The sequence below is a fragment of the Squalius cephalus genome (genome assembly GCF_949319135.1).
Source record: "Squalius cephalus genome assembly, chromosome: 15".
Taxonomy (NCBI): Eukaryota; Metazoa; Chordata; class Actinopteri; order Cypriniformes; family Leuciscidae; genus Squalius; species Squalius cephalus.
Genome location: NC_137136.1, coordinates 24,954,521 through 24,982,364, shown reverse-complemented (window position 1 = coordinate 24,982,364; position 27,844 = coordinate 24,954,521). Strand labels below are relative to the sequence as shown.

At 37.3% G+C, this 27,844-nt stretch overlaps 1 protein-coding gene across 6 annotated transcripts in view; it reads left to right on the top strand.

The window, feature by feature from the left end:
* The window catches only part of ulk4 (unc-51 like kinase 4), a 210,911-nt gene that overhangs the window by 54,737 nt on the left and 128,330 nt on the right, over positions 1 to 27,844 (top strand). For all 6 annotated transcript variants that reach the window (XM_079894053.1, XM_079894051.1, XM_079894055.1 and 3 more), the window contains 2 exons: positions 1,210 to 1,392; positions 7,482 to 7,609. In XM_079894053.1, coding sequence (XP_079750179.1) covers positions 1,210 to 1,392; positions 7,482 to 7,609 — 311 coding nt within the window. The remainder of the gene's footprint in view (positions 1 to 1,209; positions 1,393 to 7,481; positions 7,610 to 27,844) is intronic.

Sequence of the window (27,844 nt, the reverse complement as noted above, 5' to 3'; positions counted from 1 at the left end):
AAGCTGTTTAAAGTGGACATGTCAAAGCAAGCGATCTTTCATTTGTCCTGTTGTCGACAGACTCAAGTGCCTAGAGTATGTCAGAAACTGAATGTGCATTTGTATACTGTATCCGGTTTAGACCGTGTCAGTAATTCTAATGGGTTATATTTGCTTTTGACCTGACATAACGCTCACATCCATTGTATGCAAATGTCAACCGTTAGTATGGCCTATGTTGCGATGATGTATCGAGTCAATCGACAATGTCAATGATTTTTTTTCACATAGCAGAGAAATCAACTTAAAATACTCCATTTATGATCATACAGATAAAAGCAATACATCATTCGTAACTTTTATTTGTGTCCACTTACAATCCAAACAAAACATGTGCTTTTGTAAAATAAAGGAAACAAACGGGGCTGTGCTTTCTGTCGTCTTTTTTCTGGAGCGCGTCACAAAAATAAAACAAAACTCAACGAATTCTTGTCACACAGACATGAGCAATATATCCATTCTACTTTGATCTAATTCAAAATAACAAATATTCTCTGTTTATCTAATCTGTCTGAAAATAGATAGATGTACAGTTGTTTCCATGTGAGCTCATTACCCCTAATGTGAGCACGCCTATGGACTCCACACACTATGCATATGGTATTGATCTCAGCAAACAACAGCCACATCAACTCGATAAAACACATCAAGTTTCATCTGATTCATTCACTTTGCATAGTTTTGGGATGCGGTGAGGAATAATCCTGGACAAATTTACCTCAGAAGAAGAGCGCACAAGAGCTGTGATTTTGGATTCATTTTGAGGAGCGACTTGATCCAGCCGATCTACCCTAAAAAAAAACCTCAAATCCCAGAGTGTTAAGCTATGAAACTTGCAGGATGTTTTAATGGTTCAAAGACCATCTTTATGTCAAATGTTCAAGGCAAGTTTGATTTCTCATGTCATGACCCCTTTAAATATATACTTCATGATGTTATGGTTAGGTTCATTTTATTTTTTACTCCAGACCTACATGCAAATCAGCTGACACATTCTTCTTTTTTTCCTTTAACTCAACTGGAAGGTTCTTAACCTTTTAATAAGACATTCACAGTACATTCCTCCAAATAAATACATAATATTATATAACAAAAAAGCAGCAGCATTAGAGATACTGTATTCAGCCCACCTCCACCCACCTGTCTTCTTCCATTTATCTGCCCTTCCAGGCTCTGTGTAAAATAACACGCCAATCTGCTGGGGCCTTCCAGAGCGTGATTGACACGGTGGGATTACCCAGCATCCTCAGCTGCCTGGTGTCAGGCATCAGCCGTGTCCAGCAACACATGCTCACTATGTTCGCTGCCATGTTAGCATCAGGAGCACATTCCCACAGATTGGTACAGGACCGGGTATGTACATACAAGCGCATGCATACATATTTATTAGGGCTGTCAAAGTTAGAGCAATTCTTTACTTTACATTTTCAATGCAAAAGTAATTTAATTAACTCTGGTCCAGACCAAACATTCTCCAAACAATCATAGCAGGTTTTGGTTTTCTAAAGTAAAAATGTAAACTGTGAGTGTGTACAGTCTTAATAAATAGATAAATACTTTATTGGCCTTGGCGATGTTTAGGAAGAGGTTGTTGGATTTGACGTAGCTGCATAATTCATGGTTATCAGAAATATCCAAACATGTTTTTATACATTTAAATATTAATAAAGTGGTGGTGTGAAAGAAGCATGCACCTTAATGAATGATGTTTTAATTTTCTCTCAGGTTTCTTTTTTTTTTTTTTTTATTGCATTCAGAAAATATTCACTCTTTCCTCTCACTTTTAATGACAGTATTAAAAATAGTTTCAGTAGGGAAAAAGAAAAGGACAAGCGTGCTTTGTTGTCCACAATTCAGTTGCACACAGCAATTCTAGCATGTGAAGTCCTATGTGAGATTTCTTTGAGTTAAGTTTGGAGCAGGGGAGAATCCGTGCAATTGTCCTGAGAACATGGTGTTTTGTACTTCCTGTACAAAGAAACCCAAAGGACACTGCTCAGATTTTACACACCTTGTTGCATTCCGAGTGCATTTATGAAAACACTTAAACTTGCTCTCTCTCTCTCTCTCTCTCTCTCTCTCTCTCTCTCTCTCTCTCTCTCTCTCTCTCTCTCTCTCTCTCTCTCTCTCTCTCTCTCTCTCTCTCTACTGCTGACTATTAGTCCTCCTCACTCTTTTCCTTGCCCCTTTTTTCTTTTCACTCTTGCCATCTTTCTCTCCCTCATCCTGATTTTATAGTTCTCACTCTTTTTAATTATTTTGATTAAGGACAAAAAAAAACTGGACTATTAATAGACATACAGTACTGTACCATGATAGAGAAAGAGTCATATCACATTTAGTACAAAAAGTCTTACATTTACCCTGTAATGGTTGGTTAAGGCACTTAAATAACCCACTGTGTCTCAAATGAGAGTACACTTCAAAGTGATACACATACGATACACATTATTTTAGCTGTCAGGAATAATGTGCATTTAAAGCAAAAGTCTTTGTGAGATCAACATTAAAATGGTTGGAAAATACTTTTTACTAAAATATCGGCTTATTGAGGTGTTCAATACAATACTTTAATGAAATAATGATTTATTAATGTTGCAATCATAATATTTTAAAGCAGTAGTTAATCCAAAATTAATATTTTGTCATTAACTCACCATTATATCGCACACCTATTGGTGTGGTACCACACTGTATTACTTGCTTCCTGCTGTGGAACTCAAAATTATCAATCTATTCATTTATTGATGTTTCACTCATTTCAATATAATAAATGTAAACACAGACTAGGGCTTTCAAGATTCATAATGACACAATATAAAGCAATGGTTCCCAAACCTGTACCTGGTTTGTACATACAAAGTCTTATAAAGCTTTTATGTGATATCTTTGTGTGATGAACAGACTGTCATTATTCATTGAAATTCTTGGCATCTTCATACGTTCATAAGAGAAGTAGTAATGCCTGATTTGTGAATGAATCATCATTTTGAGTCAGATCTTTTCAGTGAATGGTTGATCCAGTTCACTAAATGTTGGTCTCTTCATTAAACAAAGCTACAGCACTATTTATTAGTCTTCAGAAGACTTGGAACATAATGCAAGAGTTTTTGAAAAAAAGCCCTCTCATTCACTTCCATAATATTGAATAGGCCAGGAAATTCTTTAAAGGAACACTCCACCGTTTTTTGAAATGGGGCTTATTCACCTTCTTTCCTACATTTAGATATCTCTGCGCCCAAGTAGCAGTGCTTCGCCTGTGCTTCACCCTAATATAGTCCCAAGTCAATATCTGCCTAGGAAATCACCTAGTGTTAATCTGCATCGCTATTTGTACTCGTTGGGAATACGCAGGCCACAATAAATAATTAGGTGGTTTTTTTTTAGGGTTTTTTTATCACTTTTACTCAGGACATGCTAGCTGGCAACAAAGGATTCCATTCATTAAGCTAAGCTAAGCTCACGCCGACCCTGGCCCAACTAAAACAATGCATGCACTGAGACAAAAATGTATTTGCCCACCTATCTAAATGTAGGAAAGAAGATGAATAAGCCCTATTTCAAAAAACGGTGGAGTGTTCCTTTAACAGTGTGTTTGAGTGTGGTTCAGGTATACCCTACATTATAGAGACAAAATGTGATGGTAATTTCTGAAATCCTTGTCCTTGAGGGGATTTTTTTAATTTATTTTTTGGTCATCATGAGGAACCAATATGTAAATCATACTAACACTGTGTTTGCACCAGACGCCGGCAGTGCGATGCAACAAATCACAATAGAACTCATTATAATGAGTGATTTTGTCTACACTGGATGCGGCGCGACACGACAAATCCCTGACTGTAAACTGATGACTCGTTCTATTTATGACATACTCCAAGCACTCGTGATACTTCTCATTGGAAGGACAAATGGATTTGAAAGGTTGCTTTGCAGAGCTGTCCAGTGTAGACAGCTTCTAGCAGTTACGGCGCAGCACCATGCAACACTTCAACTGTTGTGTCCGGTGTAGACACGGTGAAGGGATGCTTAACGGTCTAAAAATGCGTAACGTTTTCTGTGATGGGTAGGTTTAGGGGCAGGGTTTGGGGATAGAATATGCATTTTGCACAGTATAAAAATCATTCTGTCTATGGAAGGTCCCTGTAAAATGTGGGCACCCAACGTGTGTGTGTGTGTGTGTGTGTGTGTGTGTGTGAGAGAGAGTGTGGATTTGTTAAAATCCTTGTGATGTCAGTGAATTTTTAAAGAATTCACAGTGGTAACCACAAAAACTTCAACGTGACAAACTCTTTCAAATGTCTTTCCTTTCACTAAAAGAGAAATAAAATAACACCTAATTTTAACGTTTATTCTCCTTATCAGTCCTGTGTAAAGCATGCTGGAAACTAGAAAACCACTTCCCAATTTTAAAGTTATCTAGACTATTTCATAAAGGTTTTTTTTTTTAAAAAAAAAATGCTTTTTTAATGTGCTGTAGACATGCTTTAAAAAAAATGCTTTTTTAAAATGCTGTAGACATGCTTTATGTCTACAGAGTGGCATAAAGCATGCCACTCTGTAGACATCTTACAACATTTATCACTCAAGCGATTTATAGATTGTCATGACAGAATATGCTAATCAATGACTTGAAGATAGTTAACTCCAAATCAGCTACATAAATTCATCAACTAAACATTCAGAAACGTCTTGTTGCATTCTACATGTTGTCACTTCTTCTTGAGTCTCTCCATCATTGTCCGAGTCCAGTTCAAACATAAAAGGCAGAACAGTTTGTGACATTTTAGTGCTTGAATGTAATCGGAGCTGCTAACACACATGAGCTCTTGAAGCTCCGCCCTCTGTGCGGGGAGCAGCAGCTCATTTGCATTTAAAGGGACACACACACACACACACTCTAAACAACGCATTTACTGACCCTCAAAAAAGGACAACTTTAACATGCTATACAAAATTATCTGTTGGGTATTTTGAGCTAAAACTTCACATACACACTCTGGGGACAACAGAGACTTATTTTACATATTGTAAAAAGGGGCATTATACCACCCCTTTAATTAAATCAATAAATTAGAATTCTTAACTTGCAACCATGCATTTATTTAAGTTGTTGTAACAGGTCCCCTCCTGTTAAAATCCTCTGCTTATGTTTTTATCATGCTGAGAAACTACAGTATTTTAATAAAAAAAGTGTCACTGTGTGTGGAGTGTGACTGAAGAAATTTAGAGCGTTACAATTGCCCCCAGTCTCCCCTACTGCACGTGACTTGTGATAGAATGGGCCAGTATGTATAAAGCTTAATGGCAGAGTTTGAACTCCTTAGGCATAACGGTTTCGTTCAGTACATACTGACCCCAATTCTGATCATTTTCTTACGTTTGACCATAACCCTCTGAACAGTGCAGCAGTAGTTTAGCACGTCCAATTTGAAGAAAATGCTGCATATAGTGCAGAATTGTTTTATTTATTTTTTTAAGCAAGTTCTGCCAATAAGTTTTTGATTTCTTTCAGTTTGGCACACACACACTTTGTACATCCTGTGCCATCTCTCTCTGCTTTTCGTTATTGACAGCCTGTATCGCTCTTAGTACTGGCAGCACTTCATCGGTCAACAACTTTAAGATCGGACCATTTTTGTTAGTCTCAGCAACTATACAGTGTTCTGAAGCAGCTGCGTTGACAGGCGCTGTGCCTCACTGCCACTCAGCATTCTTTCTTTTGTTAGTAACACCTGCAGAAAGGTTTTTTTTTTTACTCTCGAGTCTTGACTTCTGGAGGTAGAAGTACTCTGGTCTGGTTTTCCAGTTGTTTCAAATTATAGATTTTTTTCATTACATAGTATTTACTCATTACTATAGTGATATCTTTTATATAATGAAACATTTTTATATCTAAAGTATGTCATTTCTGTGCCACTGTTGTTCCCTAAATATTAGAAAAATTCCTTTCTGCTAAAAAATAAATAAATAATAATAATAAAACTTTTTGGGGTTTTCTATTTTCAAATATGTTTATTTATTTATTTTTCAGTGTCACATGATCTTCAGAAATCATTAATTGTGTCATCCTTCAGTAATATGCTGATTTGTTGCTCATTTCTTATTATTTAAATATTGGAAACAGTTGTGTTACTCCACATTTTTGTGGAAACCATGAAAAATATTTTTAAATATATATTTCCATATATATTTCCATTATTTTCTGATTAATAGTTCAAAAGAACCACATTTACTGTATTTGAAATAGTAAGGATATTTGTCATGTTACAAAAGATTTAGGTCACTTTTAATGTCACAATTTAATACATCCTTGCTGAATAAAATGATTAATTTCTCCTTTCTGACCCAAAACTTTTATATTGTAGTGTAGTTTTAGTTAATCATAATCATTATTTCTGTACATTTATCTCCATGAAACAACCTTAACAGTTATGTCCAGTTTTCATCAGGAATTATTTACAGATATACCAGTTCTTTCCCCACACAATTCTTATACATTATAAACTTATACATTACTTATAAATGTCTTAATCCCCTATTCAGAAACTGGCTGCAACTTATGTTTGTCTTGGATTTACCCAGCATGCTACCTGGTGTGTCAGGAGCGAGCAAAACATTGTACTGCTCTGTTTTGCTCTTTATCTGAGGCAGTGATCAATTGGAAAATGGGCTGTAGAAATTGATTTAAATGCCACTGTATACTGCCTTCAAGGCCCTCTCAGATTAACAATGCTAATTTTCTTTGACCTGTATTCATTTGCATGTAAATTTCCAATTTGACTCTACATATTAGAAAAACAAAAAAAAAATATATTTTGAGTGCCTAAAACTTAGTGGATCACCTCAGGACCAATTATAAACTGCTGTGGATTTCACTGCTTAATTCCCCTGACGAACAGAAGTCCAGAACGTGGCGTGTTTATTCATACACTGACTAGCATAGAATTTAAATTTCAATGAAGCACCGAGTGACTGGGCTAATTGGGTAAGGAAGTGCTGCAATCTCAGAGTGCAGCTTGGAATACTGTTGATGTAATTACGATCCATGGCGAGAGTACAGTAGGTGCGTTTGAAATTAATTAACTCCCCTTCTCGTGCTGTAGTTAATCCTAATGTTTCGGATTGTTTTGCTTTTGACAGTCCCCCACCCCCCACCCCCAATTATGCTGATAGTGAAAGTTAATCAATTCCTCCTGATTTGCTGCCCACTAAATGTTGTGGAACTCATTAGCTTATTAACCTCTGTTTTATATCAAGTGCATTTTGGGGTGCTTTTCCATCCCCTCCAGCACCTCGCTGTGTAAGTGATAGCAACTGTCAAATTACTGTCAGACAATTGGGGCTTATGGCACACTAAATGTCCAGAGACCTCCCGGTCTTTTTAAATGACGCGTGTGCGCTAACAAGACTGTGCTAACGGCTTGAACGCCTCTTTGCAGGACTTTGTTATGAAGATAATCCGCTCTCTGGAGAGTCCGTCTTCAGTCATCCGTGCCAAGGCCTTTCTCGTTCTTCTGCAGGTTCTTATGCACAACAGAGAGATGCTTCTGCTCTGCTGTAACTCCAGGTAAACACTCTACACCAGGGGTGCCCAATCCTGCTCCTGCCTGATCGACTGTCCTGCACAATTCATCTCCAGCTCTAATCAAACACACCTGCCTTTAATTTTCAAGTGATCCTGAAGACCTTAATTGGTTGCTTCAGGTGTGTTTGATTAGGGTTGGAGATAAACTGTGCATGACAGTCGATCGGCAAGAGCAGGATTGGGCACCCCTGCTCTACACAATGAAATCCCATAAACCAACTGTGCAGAATACATTGACAAGAGCACACACGTTATAGATCCGGTGAAATGCTTCTGTTCCTCAATAGCGCTGAGAGCCAAATATACACGGAACGGTAAACAAAGACACAAGCACAAAGGAAAAAACAGGAGAGATGTTCCTCTTGTGCCCCATATCCAAGTACAAACACACTACAAATAATTCCACATATGAATCAGAAAGAGAGGAAGAGACCATCATGGAGATGGAGATAGGGAAAACGCATAGACTAAATCAATATCATATATGTTTCATAAATGGTTGGTGGAGAGATGCATGAGAGGATGGACACTCTAGTGAGTCTGTTGCTCCACTGGACAGTAACTGTTTTAGTTGAAGGTTTTTAAAAATTTCAGTGACTTTCCTCTGTTATGACTGCAAAAGTTCCTCAAAAGTTCTTCCCAACATTCATTATGTTTTAAACATCTCTAAATATCCTTGCATGCATGAGTATTACACATTTTGGCAAATGTAATTAATGCTTGCTCATACCAATTAAGAAGTGTTTATTTAAGGGTGATGTATGTACGATTTTTTATGTTTAAATACACTAGTGCAAAGTGCCCGTGCAAAATCATTTTTTTTGTGTGTTTTTAGTAATTGTTGGTTCGGTGTGTTTGAGTGCTCATTGTTACAATTACACAGCAAAAGTTCAGAGACATTTTTATTTGTGCATGGTAGAAAGCAAATACTGATACTAGGGATGGCGAAAACTAAAAATTTTCTTGACCGACCACCGAGTCTCATTAGCCGGTTGAAACCGGTTAACCGATTAGTTTAAAGGAGAACTCCGGTCAATTTTAACATTGAGCTCATTTTTTTGTACATTTGGAGTGCTGTCAATACAGAGAACAACGACAAAAAACGGTGTTGCCTACACCGAGTTATTCTATTTTTAAAATTTGCACCCTGTTGACTTCAATAGGGCAAGTAGTAAGCCTGCTTTTTAGCCTCTTAACATCCTTTAAGTGTCATTACAAGTGCACAGAAAATGTGAGTGATTCCTTCCGAGTGAACACGGGTGGATCTGACTGCAGTAGATGTTAGAGATATTAATAAAAACGAAGTTAATTCAGCCAGCGCTCATACCTTTGTTTACATCCTGTTTTCGGTGGAACGCCATAGTAATCGATTGTCGAGTTCACGCGCGTGATAATTGGTAACTAAACCTATGCGCGTGAACTCGACAACCGATTACTATGGCGTTCCACCGAAACAGGATGTAAACAAAGGTATGAGCGCTGGCTGAATTAACTTCGTTTTTATTAATATCTCTAACATCTACTGCAGTCAGATCCACCCGTGTTCACTCGGAAGGAATCACTCACATTTTCTGTGCACTTGTAATGACACTTAAAGGATGTTAAGAGGCTAAAAAGCAGGCTTACTACTTGCCCTATTGAAGTCAACAGGGTGCAAATTTTAAAAATAGAATAACTCGGTGTAGGCAACACCGATTTTTGTCGTTGTTCTCTGTATTGACAGCACTCCAAATGTACAAAAAAATGAGCTCAATGTTAAAATTGACCGGAGTTCTCCTTTAAAATATAGGGCTGTGCGCATGAGCAATAGTCACATCGCCGGAACATGCGATGTGAAGGGTAGTAGTAGCACCCATGGTGTATTAAGAGAATGATATTTCGTACTAAAAAGAAAGTCAAAATCAGCTATTTGGGACTATTTCGTCTACAAAAAGGAGGATGTTGACTGGAGTGTTATAAAGTTGTGGATGGTTGTCTTTTTTAAAAAGTCTTTTGTCTTTTATTTTTCGTGTTCGCATTTATGAGGAAAAAACAATTTTACGTGACAGTTCTCCATTACGGACGCGACCGCTCAAAGCGGCACTAAAAGACTGCTTTAAAACTTTCACAGAGACCTCAAACAGAAAGCACAAAGCCTTTCTTTAAAACGAATTTCGTTTTGTATTAATTGTATCTTAATTTTAATCAGCGTTTCATTATCCAATTTTCTCGATTTAATAAAAAAAAGTAAATATAGCAGATAGATATCACGACACGGAGGCGCCAGCGCCTGAACTGGAGCTAACATTAAGCTATCATCCATAAACCGAAACTCAACGTATAAGGTAGCTTACTCGTCTCACACACCTAAAAAAAATAGAAATATATCTATTATCTACAGAAATCTCTACTTTTAAACAGAACCATTCAAAACAAAATAAAACGATTTAATCCGTGAAATGTGTATTTCTCTCCGGCGCGTTCACTAACTGCGAAGATCGCGAGTCAGATTTCATCTTTGCAGCCGACACAGAAAACACTTGTTTATTAATAGATAATTAAAATGTCTCATCGCAATATTTTACATATTCATAATCATTACTTTTGCTGGTTCTTTGTGACAGCTTTTAGGTGCCGTTTACATGAACGCGTCACTGCACCAGCACCGAAAACAGAGAGAGAGAGAGAGAGAGAGAGAGAGAGAGAGAGAGAGAGAGAGAGAGAGAGAGAGAATAAGATTTTTTTGTACTTATTTTGAGGAATGAACAAACAAACATCTGTTAAGAGCGCCGCCACGTTGGACTGCGTAGAACGTTCACCGAATTCTGACAGAAATATGTTCTAATTTTGGAATAAAAATATTAAGTGACCTTTTTGTCACTTGTAATGAAGCTTGCTTATTAGTGAAATTATTAATATCATGGAATGGTAATTATTGACTTTAGCCTGGATTGATCATGACTCGCAATATATATCGTTGGGAAAAAACTATCGAAATGTAGGCTAATTTTTTCCCAATATCTAATATTTTCCCAATATTGTACAATATCGTGCCTGCAATTTCGCAACTCTGTCGCATCTCTCTGCCGCTCTGCCTCCCGCTTTGGCTACCTTTCTCACCCGAAGAGGCTTGCGGGTGTCGCGTTTTAAGGTGATCATAGTTGATGTGTTACTACTGTATTTAAGCACTGTATCACACAAGTTGCAACTTACATCTGTGTCATTCTTTTTGGTGAAATGGTCCCACACACTTCTTTACACGCTTCATCCTGTCGTCTGCCCTGGCTCTAACCTCGAGTGTTTTAGCCTGTAGCCTTTACTATTCGCAAACCCTGTGAGCGCGCGAACCCAAACGCTGTGACCTCGCGCCAAATGTTTTTATTGGTTTATTAAATACAAACAGGTGAGTTATGAAAAATTGAGTGTGAGGGATTTGTTCACTTCACACAAAAACATCTTGGAATGAGATGGCTAACTGTAGTAGAGTAAAGTCCAATGTCTATAATAGCCTAATTTAGAGATAACTTTTTTTTTTTTTTTTTAACCGACTACCGACAACTTTGACCGGTCAACGTTGATACGGTCAACCATCGGTCAAACGGTCATCGGTTAACATCCCTAACTGATACTGACATAATGACATACAATAAATATTGAAAATTGAACTACACGATTGAGGGAGCAGACTACACAGTGAACTCCAAGAAAAAGCTACGCTTGAGCAAACAGTTTGTGTATAGGCCACTACAAATGATGGCCGTGAAAGAGACTGTGAACGCATTGAATAGGATATGTTTAGTTGGTGAATAGCATAGGCTACTATTACACAGTAGCCATAACGTTAAGCGCACCAGAATAAAATATAATATTCAGAAATAAACTGTGTAGCTGACTTACAGATTCAGTTAACATCCACAAATGAGTAAGCGCAACAATTCAGGGAGCAGACTACACAGTGAACTCTGAGAAAACGCTACTTAAGATCCGCTGCTTTCTTCGACCCTCTCCGTCTCTGGTCCTGCGCTGTGCTCACTCAGTGTGCAGTGTGAGAGGGGGAGTGACCAGCGGCTAGAGTGGCAAAAGCCAGTGTGTGCTTCTTTTATCGATATATTTAACGATATTTTTTGCATTTCTAATCCAAACAATGTCAAACTTGGCACTGCACTTACTCGTGCCCGTAGCAAGACACCTGTCAAGTTTGAAATCCATCGGACTAACGGTTCGAGAGATATGCGATTAACAGACACACTGACAGAAAGACAGACGTTCCTGTAATTTATAGATAGATAGATAGATAGATAGATAGATAGATAGATAGATAGATAGATTCTCTTGACCCAGTTTATTGTTCATTGACTATTAGTATGCCATTCATTGTTTTTTTCCTTCCAAAAGTGTAAAGATTGAGCCTCCCAGGCACCATCTAAACATTGAGAGCAGTACCAATAACTGTAGCAGGCTGAGCAAAAGGGTGTTTAGCCACTGTGGGACCATGGTTGATGCGTTACATGGGAAAAGAAATTCAGCTTTGGTTACAGAAGTGCAAGCCAAGATTCACTGCATTTTAGACCTTTAAATATTAAACTGGTCATTAACACGTCTTATACCATGGTCTGTCTGAATACTTGATTCTGATTGGCTGGAAGGTGCGCAATAAAACCGTTTAAAGGGGTCATATAATGCCTTTTTTGTACAAGCTAATATGATTCTTTAGGGTCTAAATGAAAAGTTTGTAATATACTTTAATTAAAAATTCTCATTAGTATTGTAAGAAAACACTAATTTTACCTGGTCAAAAACAGCTCTGTTTTCAGCATGCCATTTAAGTGTCTGTGTCTTTGAATGATAATGAGCTTTGCTCACCCCGCCCCTCTGTTCTGTGCGTACACCGTTTGTAACACAATAACCATAACGCGTTGTTCATTATAAACGTGGGATTATGAATTATATTGAGAACGTCGTACATAGAAAACATGCCGTAATGTACCTTGAGTGAAAACAGCCGCATTCATCGTGAAGCGTGCTAGCGATTTGCAAAGATTAATATAAAGATTAATATAAAGGTTAATAAAACGTTACACTTCTGGAGGTTCAGCAGGAACACGAATAGTTGGTATCGATCCTTTTTTCAGGAGCAGCTTCTTAGCAAAACCAGCTTTATACTGACCATTGTTTGTAAAGCAGTCTGGTGAAATGATTTGCGCAAACATGAAAGCATTGACGTTGATCGTGGGGAATATTCCCTTCGAAAACAAACTCAGCCACTGCGTCTTCAGCTGTACGGATTTAGGAACATCAAAATGACTGCTGTGTTCCTTATTGCACCCAAGAACAGAACACCACAATCGCTTAGACGCCATTCTGCACATAGACAGTGCTCCAGCATATCAACAATGACCGCGCGGACTATGATGACAGACAGCTCGCTCACGAGCGAGGGCGGGTCTGTGTTGAAACGCTGCTGTCAATCAACAATCGTGGGAGGGGCGTCGATTTTGTGACGTCACAAAATCGAACGGCTTGATTTGAGAGGGGAAAACATATAAGAAGATTAAAAAAAAAAAAAACACTGGATGGATTTTTATCATGTTGTGTACAGGCACTGCCAACACACATTTCAGTACAAACAAGTTGTAAAAGTGCATGTACCATTATATGACCCCTTTAATGCACAGGTAGTTCCAAGTCAGTTTAATCACAGTTCTATATTAATGCACTGTTTTCATTGAAGCACACAGATATATACATCACTTGCGCTGTTTTCATTGAAGCACACACACGCATACGTCATTCGCACACAGAGCAGAGGTCACGCTGCACACACACAGAAAATTCAGATGCACAAACTTTTCAACGATGCCCGCCACTTTTAGTGATAAAATAGCTTTGCTACTGAATCGCTACATTATATTTATCAGCAACGAGGGGGTTACATAGAAGCTGTGAGTTTAATTACTTCAAAATAGCGTTGTTAATAGAGAGAAACACTGAACAGACGCAGGTACGCATTTCTCATCTCTCTCTCTCTCTCTCTCTCTCTATCTCTCTCTCAATAATTAGATAGATGTGGTTTTAACCCTTACAAAGCGAACGTGACATTGCAATGCAACAGACCACAATGGACACTTTTATACAATCTTTTATACAATACTTTTTTATATCATCATGCACCCAAAAAAACCCAAATGTTCCAGTTTATAATGTTTGCTTTGATGTGTCCAGTATAGATAGCACTCAAACAGTTGTGGCGCATCATGTTAAAGACAGTGTTTGCCTACTTAGTTGCTTTCTCATGACACATAGCAGCACAGCTAAAAGTATTACTAATATGTTGCCTACTTTTACCCGTTCACAAGCCTTCACAAGCACACATAAGAGCTGTATTTGTGATGTTTGAGTTGGGGGAAGTGTGACTCGCGAAAGGGGCGTTTGCAAGGTTGTTTGCATGCTTTATTTTGTAATTCCTACACTCAGGAAAAAATGCGGTCACTGAGGCTGTACCCTTTAAAAATGTTCTAATATGTACACTTTTTGGTTCCAATATGTAGCTTTGAGGTACTAATATGCACTTTTTAGTTACAAAGGTTTACCTTTTGAAAGGGGACCGCCCCAGTGACCGCTTTTGTACCTTTCTTTTAGAGTGTAGTGTCACAGAATCTGCATTTTACCAAATTCAGAAGATTTTCATAAAAAGAAAAAAAAGTGAAAATTATTGCATTGACCAACAGAAAAATGCTTGGTTTGAAGGTGCGTGAGTGGAAATCTCTGTGGTGCTTCATACGTCTCCACACTATTGACAATGGATAATTTTTTTGCCTGCAAGAATCACTTCTCTGAAATAACAGGATTTAAAATATCATGGACTTTAAACTATAAGTTTTTGGTTGGTAGAAAGTTAATAATGAAAAGATCTCCTTATGAAATTAAGAGTGTATACATGAATTTCAGAGATGATAGATTATAGATGAGAATTCATCACCCTTCATCTGGATGATGATTGCAGGGGGAGAGCTGCCTCTAGACATGGCAGGGGAACTTAAATAGATGAGTTTCATTCTCTCATCCTTCAGATGTCTCTCTGCTCCCAAAGTCATTTCCTCAAATAGGATTAGTCAAAAAGAGATTATGGTTGAAGATAGTTTGATATTAAAAAAAGAAAGAAAAAAGAAGAAAAAAAAACCCCACTATATTTTAAGGTGACATAGTTACACATTACTTCATGTACTTACTATAGTAATAACAGTAAAAAAAGTAACTCTATAGTAAGTACATGTTGTTAATTAAGATTCCTCAGTACTTATTTGAGTAAGTGCAATGTTACTGTCACCTTTAAAAAATGGGTCCTATCATACACCCGGCACAGTGTGGCGCCATGTGCGACACAAGTGTTTTTTGCTAGTTTCAGCCTGACATTTTCACCTCCTGCACTACGTTGTTTAAATAGCAAATGCATTTGCGCCCATCTGTGCACCCATGGGTGTGCTGGTCTTTAAACGAGGTGTGTTCAGGAGCATTGATGGCGCGTTGCTATTTTGAGGCAATTGAAATAGACTGCCCCATTGACCAACTGAAACCTGGTCTAAAGTCAATGGCGCAGTATTTTTTTTGTTATTTAAAGGGCGCATTAGTAATGTGAGCCTATAGGCACACACACAGCAGCATACAAACATGCTAAATATAACAATTAAAAGGATTACGATGTAAAAGATTATTATTGTGTACATAATGATATGGTGGAATCCGGCTTGTCTCGTAGATGGTCTGTTTGCGTGCTTTAACCTCGCGCACGAGCAGATCCGTTTCCTCTCTGGAGAAGCGTTCAGTTTTTCCACTTGCAAATTCCACTATGTAAATAGCGATTCCATCATGGCGCAACTGGCTTTTAAAGGGAATGGTAGATGAAACTCTGATTGGTTTATTGCATGTTACGCCCAAAACACACCCATTACTCATTAAGAGAATTGGGACAACCCTTTTAGATCATGTGTCGAGCGCGACAACCATTTTTCCCGCCGTTAAACTAGCAAAAGTGGATTCGGACACGCCCTGAGTACGCTTTAGACCATGCGCTTAAATGGTTAAAATAGGACCCAAAGTAACCAAAAATGTTGCCATTGGAGAGTTGGTTTAGGGCTGTTAATGATTAATTGATCATTTTTATTGTTTATTTGATTATTGATTAATCAATTTCAATAGCTATATGTTAAGTATTTTTAAATACTGCTTACAAGCTAAACAAAATTGAGTGCAGGAGAATGTTTCTGTTCACTGCAGATGCTTTGATAGTGTGTTAAACATGATGACAAGCATTATGAACGTTCTTCACCATCCGCCGGTCTCCCTGACAGCGTCTGATGTATCATGTCAGTGTTAGCTGGTAGAGCATGTACTGTAAATCTGAGTTATATTTTGCAAACCACACTCACTGGTAGCAGGAATTTTTTGTGGGACCATTTGGGATGGCAAGGGATAAGGGTGTTGCTCTGGATATTTTTATATTTCTTCTTCAATTATTTCTATGGATATAAAAAACAAAAACAAAAAAACAGGTTGTGATGTTGTCCATATATTTCATGCACATATTGTCACTTAACAATCTGCTCAATAAACATATACATAAAACAAAAATACAGAGGACTGAAAAATCTATTTATAGAGTAAAATAACAATACTCTAACAGTATTTTTCATACCGTCCCAGTTTAATATGCAGAGACAACTGTGAGTGATACATTAATAGATTTCCCTGAAAAATGTAAACTGAGACTGTTTTACTTTCAAAACATGGCGTTAAAGGAGACATATCATGCTTTTAAATCGTTCCTTTTAACATATAAATCATACATTTGTAGTCTATATAAAGCGGAACTGCAATGCTTGGGTCTGAATTCCTCATTATTATAGCTCCACAGGCCCCTTTTCTATCCCCTTTTCTGATGTGCGTCTGAGAGCAACTCGTTTTGGTGCGGTCTCTTTAAATACAATTGAGACACTTCATACCCCGCCCCCTCTCCAGGATGCAGAGGTGACACTCGGTTCAACTCCACCCCGTTCGGCCATTTTTGTAGTTTGATAGCAGAGATACGATTATAGCGGCACAGAAACTTTTTATTCACACGTTATTAACCCCCTGAGGTCGGCTATCGCGCCGGCGCGATAGGCTCGTTTTTTTCCGTATGAGTGCAAAAAAAATATAAAAATAAAATATTAATTTTTATCTTATATGCTTGTGTTATACATCAATCGATCCTGTTTAGTATTCTGTATTTTTTTTGTGTATGCTCATAATAAAAACAAAGTGTTGTGCTTTTCGCCAAATAAAGAAAAATAAACATGATGCGAGTTCTGCCTACTCTCCGTCAGTGAAGTCAATTCTGAAACGCGTCCGAAAATGAACTGTAACTCAGCGAATACTCAGTCAAACAGGCATACAGTCACACAGGCATGAAGCTTGAATTCTCTTCTTTCAAATGAAGTAATTTTTATAAAAAACAAATATTCACAGTTTATATAATATGTATGTAAAGAGAGAGATGTCAGTCGTTCTCATCTCAGCTAATTAAGTTTTAATGTGACTCCGCCTACGGAGACCGCGCTATTCAAACGCAAATGTGAGGCGATCCATACAAACCTGTGAAACGCCCACATCCGCTGGATAAGGCCGGTGAAACACTGGATGCGTGGCGTAAGCGTCTCAGCTGCGTGGCGTGTCCGTTTTTATTTCGGCTCCCATCCATGTTAACAGTTTAGAGTTTGCATACTGCCTGTGTGAGACGCGCGTCTCAGGCGCGGCACGAGCCGCGTGGAAAACGCGTGCATTCTAGAAATAGAACCGACGCCTATTTTTCACGCGACACGCAAGCGTCTTGGAAGCGTTTCCATGCAAAATTGAATAGGAAAATCTGTTTATTTGTCATTTTGACACGAATACATATTAATAAATGTCCTTTTGATGTTTAAAAGTGTCTAGGTTTTGACATAAATGCAAATATAAATGTAATTTTACAAAATATGATCGATTTTCAAATACTGCTGTATTGAATGAACAGCTTTTAGCAAACTCTATTACTATACTGAGATGAGGAATATATACTGTATGTGTTTTGTCAAAAATAAAGTCATCAACTAACTAATGAATCCTTTACTTTGAAATACGTATGATAAAATGTATACTTTAGTTTTGAAAGACGTTGACTAGTTTTGAAAAGATTATAAAGTATGTATGTGCATGCATATATATATATATGTGTGTGTGTATATATGAAGAGTTCAGATGCAAAAGCCTCTAAATGCCATCTGAAATTTTCTCCTAGAATGATCATTTCTATGAAGCTTGTATATTTAAGTTAGCTATAGGTGACACGTCACCTGAATGAATGGCTCATTAAGTATGCAGGGACGTAGTCTCACCAGGTGTGAACTACTACATATGCATGATGCTGTTGGAGCGTTTACGCCCCATCCGCATATTGGCTTTCCAAACTAAAAGTGTTTCACAAAACTAAAATCAATGTATCGTTTTTTTGTGAATGATTAGGCAGGATGATTTTCATATCATTTTGAAGAAAAAACACTAGGCGATGAAATCCATTAGTCAAAAGTCTTATTGCCACATATTTAGTATGTGTTTTGTGGCCTTATTTCAGAAACTTTAATTTTTAGTTTTTTCGATAACCATGCATAAACATTATTCTCTCAAAAATGAAAACATGTACATACATGTGGCTCACATATTATGGAAGTCCTGTTTGTGCTATATAGAGTGAATTTACACCTTTGCCATTAATATGTTTATAAGCAACTGAAAAAAGCACAAATGTCAGGGCATGTCAGAACATCTCAAGGACCCCAAAAACACCCCAGACCCCAGAGGGTTAACAAAATGTCAACAACGGAAGACTTGTCCAGCCAGCCTTACATGTTCGAGCCAGAGTCGGAGCCGGAGCGAGATGAAAATGAAGACGACGAACCTGCAGAACAACGTCTTCATATGGATGTAAGTTATCGCAATGGTGTGTTACTGTATTTACACATGAAACTTTGGTCTTCCGACCTTTTACCACCGTGTCGATTTATTTTGATTAATATGTGCGAGGGAGAGAGAGCAAGACAGCGTCTAGTTTGGAGACGGTGAAGTCTTGTTTACATTTTCGCCTGGTTCCGAAGAGAGAGAGAGTGCGTGCGCGCGACCGGGTCTCTCTCTCTCTGCTCGTTCTTTCAGTTAAACATGCGCGGCAGTTCATCTACATTAGACGGTGTAATGAAGCGTGTGGGTTACTACATCCAACAACCGAACATTTTAACTTACCCTCTCGTAACTTCTGCATCCTTTAGCTTGGACTACAAAATTGCAGCGAGAAATAATAATGGCGGATCGAAGTGTTGGGCCGGAAGTCAATGTCCTTATTTGGCAGTTCTGCTGCAAATACTGTGACGTAATAGTTCACAAAACGTCATAGATAACAGAAAAATCGGAACAGGTTGAAAAATAAGGCCAAAACAGAATATAAAGATATCAACGAAGCACCTGAAGAGAATAATTTCAACTTTTCTGTACTTCTAAACACTCCAAATATACAACAAAATGCATTTAAGGGCTAAAAAAGTGGATTTAGCATGATATGTCCCCTTTAAATGAACAATACAATCAACAGATGTTCCTAACCCAGCTCTTTTTTGCTTGGCAACGCAGTGGCTTGACCTCAAACTGTGAAACCAATGACAGAAACAGGCCGATCATTTTTAAACTTACATTTTCCATAATTGAGTCTCTTTCCTTCAATCTTACATAAGAAGAATGAATCTTGAAACTGATCTCATTATTCCTTTTGTATGTACATCTTCAGAATATAACCGGTCATTTTCTTTAATCATGTTCTCCTAATTCATCTATATTTAATTTGAAGCCAGTCTTGAACAGCTGAAGCTCCTAATTGCTCTCATCACTGTCTTACAAACACAGGATGTCTGTCATCACTAGCATTTCCTCTGCCCGGGAACGAGATGTGCTCTCTCTCTCTCTCTCTCTCTCTCTCTCTCTCTCTCTCTCTCTCTCTCTCTCTCTCTCTCTATTCCTCATTTTCTCCTTCTACCTCGAGTTCAAGCAGAACTGATGGAGTATGTCAGAACTGACCCAGCGTTCCATCTCCCAGAGTGAGAGCGTTTCCTCGCTGCTCTCATAAACACTTCTCTAATTATCTGTGCAGCGTCTGCTGCATACAGCCCTGTCAGATGAGTGCGTCAGCCCGCCTCAGAAGTGCCAAACCGGACACGTCGTGTCCAGCCCCTCTCAGGTCAGAGCAGACACATTGAGGTCTCCCAGCTTCCAGATAAGGGGATGTTTTTAACTCAATGAGACTGCAGCAGAGCTCAGAGGTATTGAGGAGATGTGTCTGTTCTAGGATTGGTCCTCTGGAGGTTTCTGATGGAGGAGGGGTTGGAGCTCTACTGGAGTTTTTAATTTGAACATTGAGATAAGAATGTTTCATTTTAGAGACTGCAGAAATGGACTTTGCAGAATATCTGCATTGTTAAAGGTTTTTCTCTTTTTTTTAACAAAACAGTGGTGATAAATACTAACTGCGACTGCTGTTAACTGATCATTCTAACTCGATTATTCTCTAACAGTGTGTTTGTGGCATTTCCCTAGCATCCATCTGGATTTAAATTTTCATATTTAATGTGCTTCCTTATAGCTTCATAATGGAAGCTTTATGATTTAGATCTGTTTATGGACTGTCTCATTCAGTGTCCAGTGGTCTAGATCAGTGGCGGCTGGTGTTAAAAAAAAAAAAAAACTGAATTATTAATGCAGGACTGAATGTAGGCTAATTGTTAAATATCCATTTAACAGTGATAATAATGTATCATTAGCCTAATGCTTAGCTAAAAATGGAAAATTCAGCATTTAAAGCATGCCATAAGTTAGGGTTGGGCAATAGCCAATTGCCAAAGATGGTATAATCTCAGTATTTTTTTTTTTTTTTTCTATTTGAAAAAAAGTATTTAATTAAAAAAAAAAATGTATTTCATATCCTGATCAATATTGTCCTACAAACAATGTTCATATTGAAGGCTATGAAATCAAACATAGTGAATGTAACCTTGCAGTCTATCTAAGCAGTCTACCCAAAAAAGGTCTACCAAAAAAATTTTCAAACCATGCAGATTTCTGTTGGTCAATGCGGTAAATTAGCAGGACCAACTTAAACACAAGCAAAATCTGCTTGGGGAATGTTTGTGTGGATTCCAATTGAAATTACTAGATTTCACCTGCAAAATTTCACTGAGCAATAATAAATGTGACCGCATTTTAAGTCTATTGTTTTTTTTTTTTGGGGGGGGGGGGGGGGTGTAGGGGGATCACCCTATCAGATTGTTTTAGTGGTAACTTTTAGTTGTCTTACCATGAACTACTAATGGCACTAATGGCCACTAATTTGCTTGTTAAGTGCGAGGCAGATTCTGCTGGCTCAACAAAACAAAAATATGTTTTTATTTTTATTTTATTTTTTATAACATTTCAGTAATAGTAACTTTATTAGGTCCATAGACAACTGAAAAAAGCAAATATGCAACAAACAATAAACAAGTTGCAAATATGGAATTAATTGTGCAGGGCTTTCACTGTGATGTTGAGTTATTGCCTGAGGAACATAAATCCTCTTCAGAGTTCTTTGTGCATGTGTGTGTGTGAGTGCATGAGTGAGTTAGGAACAACACACAGTGCTTACGTCAACTGTATTTATGTAAATGCTCACCAAGGTGGGTGTTTTGGCATATTCCGTTTAGGCGCACAACCGGAGACATAGGCTACTCTGCTTGTCCATGTTGAAATGTGCGTGCACAGAAAGCATCCTGTCAATAGTGGATTCAGTTCTTTTTCACGGCTTATTTCTATATTTCTGTATGTTAATATTTCTTTTTTAGTATCAAGCACATGCCGCTCTTTTTTTTTTCTTTTTCATTCATCCATGTTTCTTTATTGAAAACCTTAAATGGTCCCGTTCACTGAAAGCTGTAGGGATTATCATACGGACATAAATACAACACATTTATAGGGAGTAAAAAGTCTCTGTGGCTAAAAGTAGCCGGTGACATGTTTCGAAGTGTCTCTTGGCACAGCTGAGCAGTTTCAATGAAAGGATATGTTGATTGAATCTGAGTGCAGGGTCTCAAGGTTACCATAGAAATGTAAGTGGTTTGTCGTTAATTGCTGTTGTGACAATCGCGAACAGCACTGAACACGCACTATATTATATTTCGAAACTTTTCATTAGCTTTAATAGGCTGTACAACAAAGGAATTGTAATTGGCTGTTTTTTCTGCAGGAAACTAATCTATAGTGATGTCTAATTTTTTAGCGATCATTTGTTGGTAAAGAGCGAGTGCCATAGGTTTCTGAACGCTGTCTCATGTCATGACTTAACAAACGGATTAAAGTTTATATTAATAATGGTGGTTTCTCAAATACTGCATTATACAAATAAAAAAAAAAAAAATATATATATATATATATATATATACAAATATAGAATGAATTAATGTATAAATAATTCAATTTAATTCAATTCAGTTTGGAATGGTGAAAATTCTAAATGTCCCAAGACAAATTTATATAGATAGACTTAACTGAAAGTATGGGGAGCCATCCTGAAATTGTCATTGTAAGGTATTGATAATGGAGGGTAATGGTATTTAATACACTTATTGCTTTCATGTCTGCACTTCAATTAAGCTACATAATCTGAAACACAATGCTCCTTTTATTATAATATGTGTTAAAATGTATTTATTTAAAATGATGCAAAGCATCAGGAAAAACAAATACAGTGATATATCACTGATTGGTGCATAGTGACAGACAAAGATTTTTTTTACACAAAACAAATAGATTAATTTGCTTTTATCCCGTAATCTTGTTGTACTCTGATCTCTGAATCCAATTAGAGCACCGTCCTTGATTAATCATTGCAAATTTGTTTTCTTGAATATAGTTTAAGATATATTTGCACATAGTGCTTTAAAAAGTGTTTAAAATTGAAAATACTTTACATATTTATGCACTGAATCTTGTTCAATCTGCAACCAAAACTTAAGAATGCATAAATGTGAACAGTGCCCTTTCTGTGAATAGATTGATTGATTGTCCCCTTAGAGTCTTTAACTGCTTACAGCCTCATTAACAGAAATAACTGCAAATAAACACATCCTGCATTTATTTATGAGACTTTCTCACCACTGTGGAAGAATTTTGTCCCATATCTCTGCTTCAGCTCAGTGACATTTTTAGGCTTTTGAACATCAACTGCGTGTTTTAGATTCTGCATTGCTTTTATGCTTTTGAATATTGCCTTGCTGCATTACCCCTACTGTGTTTCAGCTTAAGTTCATGGATGGATAGTTTAACATTCTCTGCTACGCAGCAGAATTCATGGTTGCTTCATCTACGATAAAGCATCAAAGGTTCTGAGGCATCAAACCATTACCAAAACATTCATGTTTCGATGCATCTGTCCATAAGACGTTGTTCCAGAACTCTTGCGAATCATTCAGGTGCAAACACAAGACAGGTTTTAGTGTTTTCTTGATTCAATCTTGCTTCTTTGCCGTGGATCCCATTTTTCCTGAGGATAGAGTCATGTACAATGACATTAGCCGAGGCCTAGGAATGTTTTGAATGTTCATTGAGGCTTCACAGATAATGGACCTCTTTCACATTTCCTGGGTTCTGGAAAGTCATCATAGTTGGGTAAATATATAGTGGTGAATGAGAATTTCAAAAAATACCTATATCATTTTTGCATTCCCATTTGGCCCAATTTCAAAAGAAAAAGTCCACAGTAGTGTTTCTATGACTTTCCAAAAGAGGGGGAAAAAAAATTCTAGAGAGAGATTGATTACTTTGGTCACTCCCTCATCTGTTCTATTAGAAACAATCAAGCTGCAGCATTAACGTTTTCTGTAATTTAATGCCATGGTAAAAGTTAAAATATATAATGTTATAAATATACTCTACATTTTTTTTAAAAACTGTGGAAACGTGTCGTCACAGTCTGTGAAAAAATGAGATTTCGGCAGAATGGCCCAGGTCCCTCATTGAATGAAGTGAACATACTGGCAGAATAATTTTTTTAAAGAAGGTTTGCAATGAAAATTATGGATGGGATGAAAGAAGTGTAAGGCTCTGGTTGTTGGTTAGTGCACAAAAAATAAAAAAATAAAAAAAACAGCTCAGAATAAAATATTGATACTCTTACCAGGTTATTTTATTCATTGGCTCCTGGTAAAGGAAGTTTGAGTGTCCTTGGTTTAGATGGTGCTGTTCTCATGCACCTCCGCCTTTATAGTTCTGCCCACTCTTTAGATTAGAATCCATTAATCTGGAAATCTGGTTTATTTTCTGCATAGCAAGTAGACCTAAAGCTGCTGCCAGACCCTCATCAGTTTTCAAATGAATTCTGTCTGTGCCCTGACATACCCAATTCATATAATCAAGGGTTTGAGAATTGACTGATAAGTTAAAAATGTCGCCTCAGAGCAGACAAAAACCAAATATGTGACCCCATTCTGTGGGTCTATAAAAACCGTTCACAAATCACTGCATTACAGCTTGAACTGTCAGGATAACAAAGAACCGCTAGGGAATGAAATGTTACCCTGTCACTCCTGTTGTTCCCAGTCATTCAGTCAAGAAACGATCTTGCGTAGGATTCCAATTATAACCGTATGCACGCACTGTAGACCCATGAGCGCACAGCAGACCTGGCACCAGTAAATGTAATTTATTGTGAAAGTCACCGTTCCCTTTCTCATTTCTGTTCTTCCTCAGGTAATGTAGCGGCCGGCTCGCCATGTCCGTCTAATAAAGGGCTGCTTGATCCTAACATCTCGGAATAAATGGTTTTGTAAATCATGCTCATGTCTCCAGATTTTCATTTTCTCCCTCGTACCTCCTCACCTACGAGCACTGAGTATCCCTGACATCCGACAACAATTCATTCTGAGAGAGGGAAAATGATAGTCTTTTGGGAGGAGAAAATTTATTATAGGCTAATCCAGTCTGGCAGCAACTCCATTGGTGCACTCGTAAATACCAAGGTTGTCATTATTGCCTCTCTCCTGTCAGTAAGTGGAGGTTGGTTGAAATTTGTGAGGACTCTCAGAGTGCTTGCTTTATTTTAGATTTGTGGCAAAGATTGTTCTTTATTCAAAATGTAGAATTAATCAAAGAAAAACCTTGATGGAGAGGTTTCGTTCAGAATACTGGCAAATACTAATTATTGGAGGGAGAAACCTCATCAAATAGTGTTTATAATTGCAGTTAATAATAATAGTCCGTGAAAAACACTGTTCCTAAATTTTTACTTAAAAAAATAATATAATAATAATAAGTATTATAATAGTTATTATAATTATTATATTAATAATGATAACACTTTATAACAAGGTATCATTTGTTAACATGAACTAACAGTGAGTGATATATTTTTACAGCATTTTTATTTTATTTACTGTATGCTGACTAACTAATAAATGCTGTAGTGTAGTATTGTTAAATGTTATTGCATGTTATCTAATGTAGTTAACTAATGTTAACAAATAAACCATTATAAAGTGTCACCATAGTAATACTAATAACTAAACAAACTAAACAATGAAAACATACTTCTATTCATCCTTAAAGGAATTATAAACCAAAATAGTGTTCTTTTAATGCAAACTTTCTGGCATCTTTTAAACTGTAATAATAAAATATAAGCTAATGAAGAATAATATATTGGGCTATAATAATAAAAAATAAAAAAGTTAATAAATTGAGGGAAAAAGTGAGTTTTATTTAAAGATATTTGCTTGAATCAACTTGTCAACCAAGTGCCCAGTTTTTTTTTATTTTTTTTTTTATATTCACTTCATCGGAAAGCACAGTGATTAATTAAAGCAATAAGCCTAAAAGTGCCTAAACCCCCTTAACTGTTCTAAATCCACTGTAAAACACAGCTTCAAGGAGCTTATTGCTTTTATAAAACGGTTACTCCATAAAAATATACATTTTACTATTTATTTTATTCATACAATAAACACCAGCAACAAAAAATATAACGTTGTAACATATTTATTCCCCTGCCAAGCAATGTAGTTCCAAATGCAGCAACAAAGAATCACAAACGGCAGTTGCGCAGTAATACTAATGTAATGCGGTCACAGGTGTATGTTTGTTGAGTAATTTACAACCGCTTCGAACGCGGCTCAACCAATCAGAATCAAGGACCGGAACTAGCTGTGTTATAAAACAATTTGCCCCAGCTAGTAAGGAAGAATATTTCCATGCAAGAGAACGTGAAGGCATCATTACATTTTAACATGCAAGAGGCTACATAATATTTTTCAGAAATTTCACCACAGGCATGTTTTTCCAATAAGCCTGGTAACATTTAAAGATGGGGTTTCAGTGAAGGGTCACCACTTCGGTTTTTAGGAGACCTGTCTGAGTTTGAGTTGAGATGTGTGTGTTTTTTTATAAAGGCAAAGTACAAGTTCTGACTCAGTTAAAGTTGGGCACATATGGTGTCTAACAGTTTGCACAGCCCAGGCTGTGTGGTTTTTATCCCGCCAATTTTATTAACACAGAGAAAGTGTAAGAATCATTCCTTTGAACTCAAAGATTAATCAAATGAGTTGCATACCTGAAAATGCTCTCTCTTCAAATTACTCCCAAGATTCTAAGAGATGAGCTTTGCTTTAAAGCTTCTGTCAATTATGAGTGTAGCTCTGTTCTGCTTAACCCTGAAAGAAAGACTTGGCTGAAGAGAAAATGAGAACAAGAAGGCTTTGGTAGATAATAGCACAGATGACATTCAAAGCAGTCATTTGCGTTATTTAGTTTTGATGTTCTTTGGGTTTCTTTTTGCTGATGTCACTCATAATGCAATTGTTTTTGTATCCGAGTTTCATAAGTTGTATATTTAGATGATGATGCACACATATGCTTTATAAAGCAATAATCACTATATTGCCCATACTTTGCCAAAAATAAACTTAAAGGGGTGGTATAATGCCCCTTTTTACAAGTATCTGATGTCCCCAGAGTGTGTATGTGAAGTTTTAGCTCAAAATACCCCACAGATATATATATCTCCTGTTAAAAGTGTCCCTTTTTGAGGGTGAGCAAAAACGTTTCGTTTTGTGTGGGTCCCTTTAAATCCAAATGAGCTGATGCTCCTGGCACCGAGGGCGGAGCTTCAAGAGCTTGTGTGTGTTAGCAGCTCCGATTACCTCACACACACACACACACACACACACACACACACACACACTGAAATTTTCAAAAACTTTTAGCCTTTTATGTTTAAACCGAAGTCAGACAGTGATGGAGAGACTCAAGAACAAGTGACAACATGTAGAATGCAACAGGACATTTCTGAATGTTTAGTTGATGAATTTATGTAGCTGATTTGGAGTTAACTATCTTCAAGTCATTGATTAGCATATTCTGTCATGATAATCTATACATCGCTTGTGTGATAAATGTTGTAAGATGTCTACAGAGTGACATGCTATTGTATTTATGTTACGTACTGTATTGCAATAAATTTGAAAAGATGGATGCGACAGCTTTAGCAGACTCACAAATGTGCTCTACTACAACTCTTCCTCTTCTCCTGGGGGCAGGGCCTACAGTAAAATGGGTGGTTAAATCCTATAAACTTCCATTTCAAGAGGGACTAGAATATCACAGACTTGTAGGTTGCCTCCAGTTAGTCAGAACCTTGCAAACACCCTAGCAACCGCATAACAACCACCTAGAATACACTAAGGTTATAGTGGCAAAGTTTTTAAAATATTGCTTTGAATACAGATGCTCATCCTAGTAGTTTTTCAGATGGAGAACAACTAAGATCCAATCATTCTCATATACAAGAATTGGCCTAAATCTTCTCTGCATAGGTTAGAAGAAATCCAGTTCAGCCATAAGCTCCAATGACTTTATATTTCTCTCTCAAGGGAACAATTCGTTGTGCTGTAGCTTTCCAACACATTGAAACACACATCACATAGAATCAATGCAGGTCACCTACACAACCGTCAAGCTCAATCAGACTAATCTAAGAACAAACATTCTCTGCAGATGAGCTCAATGCCAGGTAGGATTGGGAATGTAGCCCACACACTCCATGGCTGCGTTTACACTGGCACAAAAACATCTGATTTTTTTTACTCACATCTGACACAGATCGGA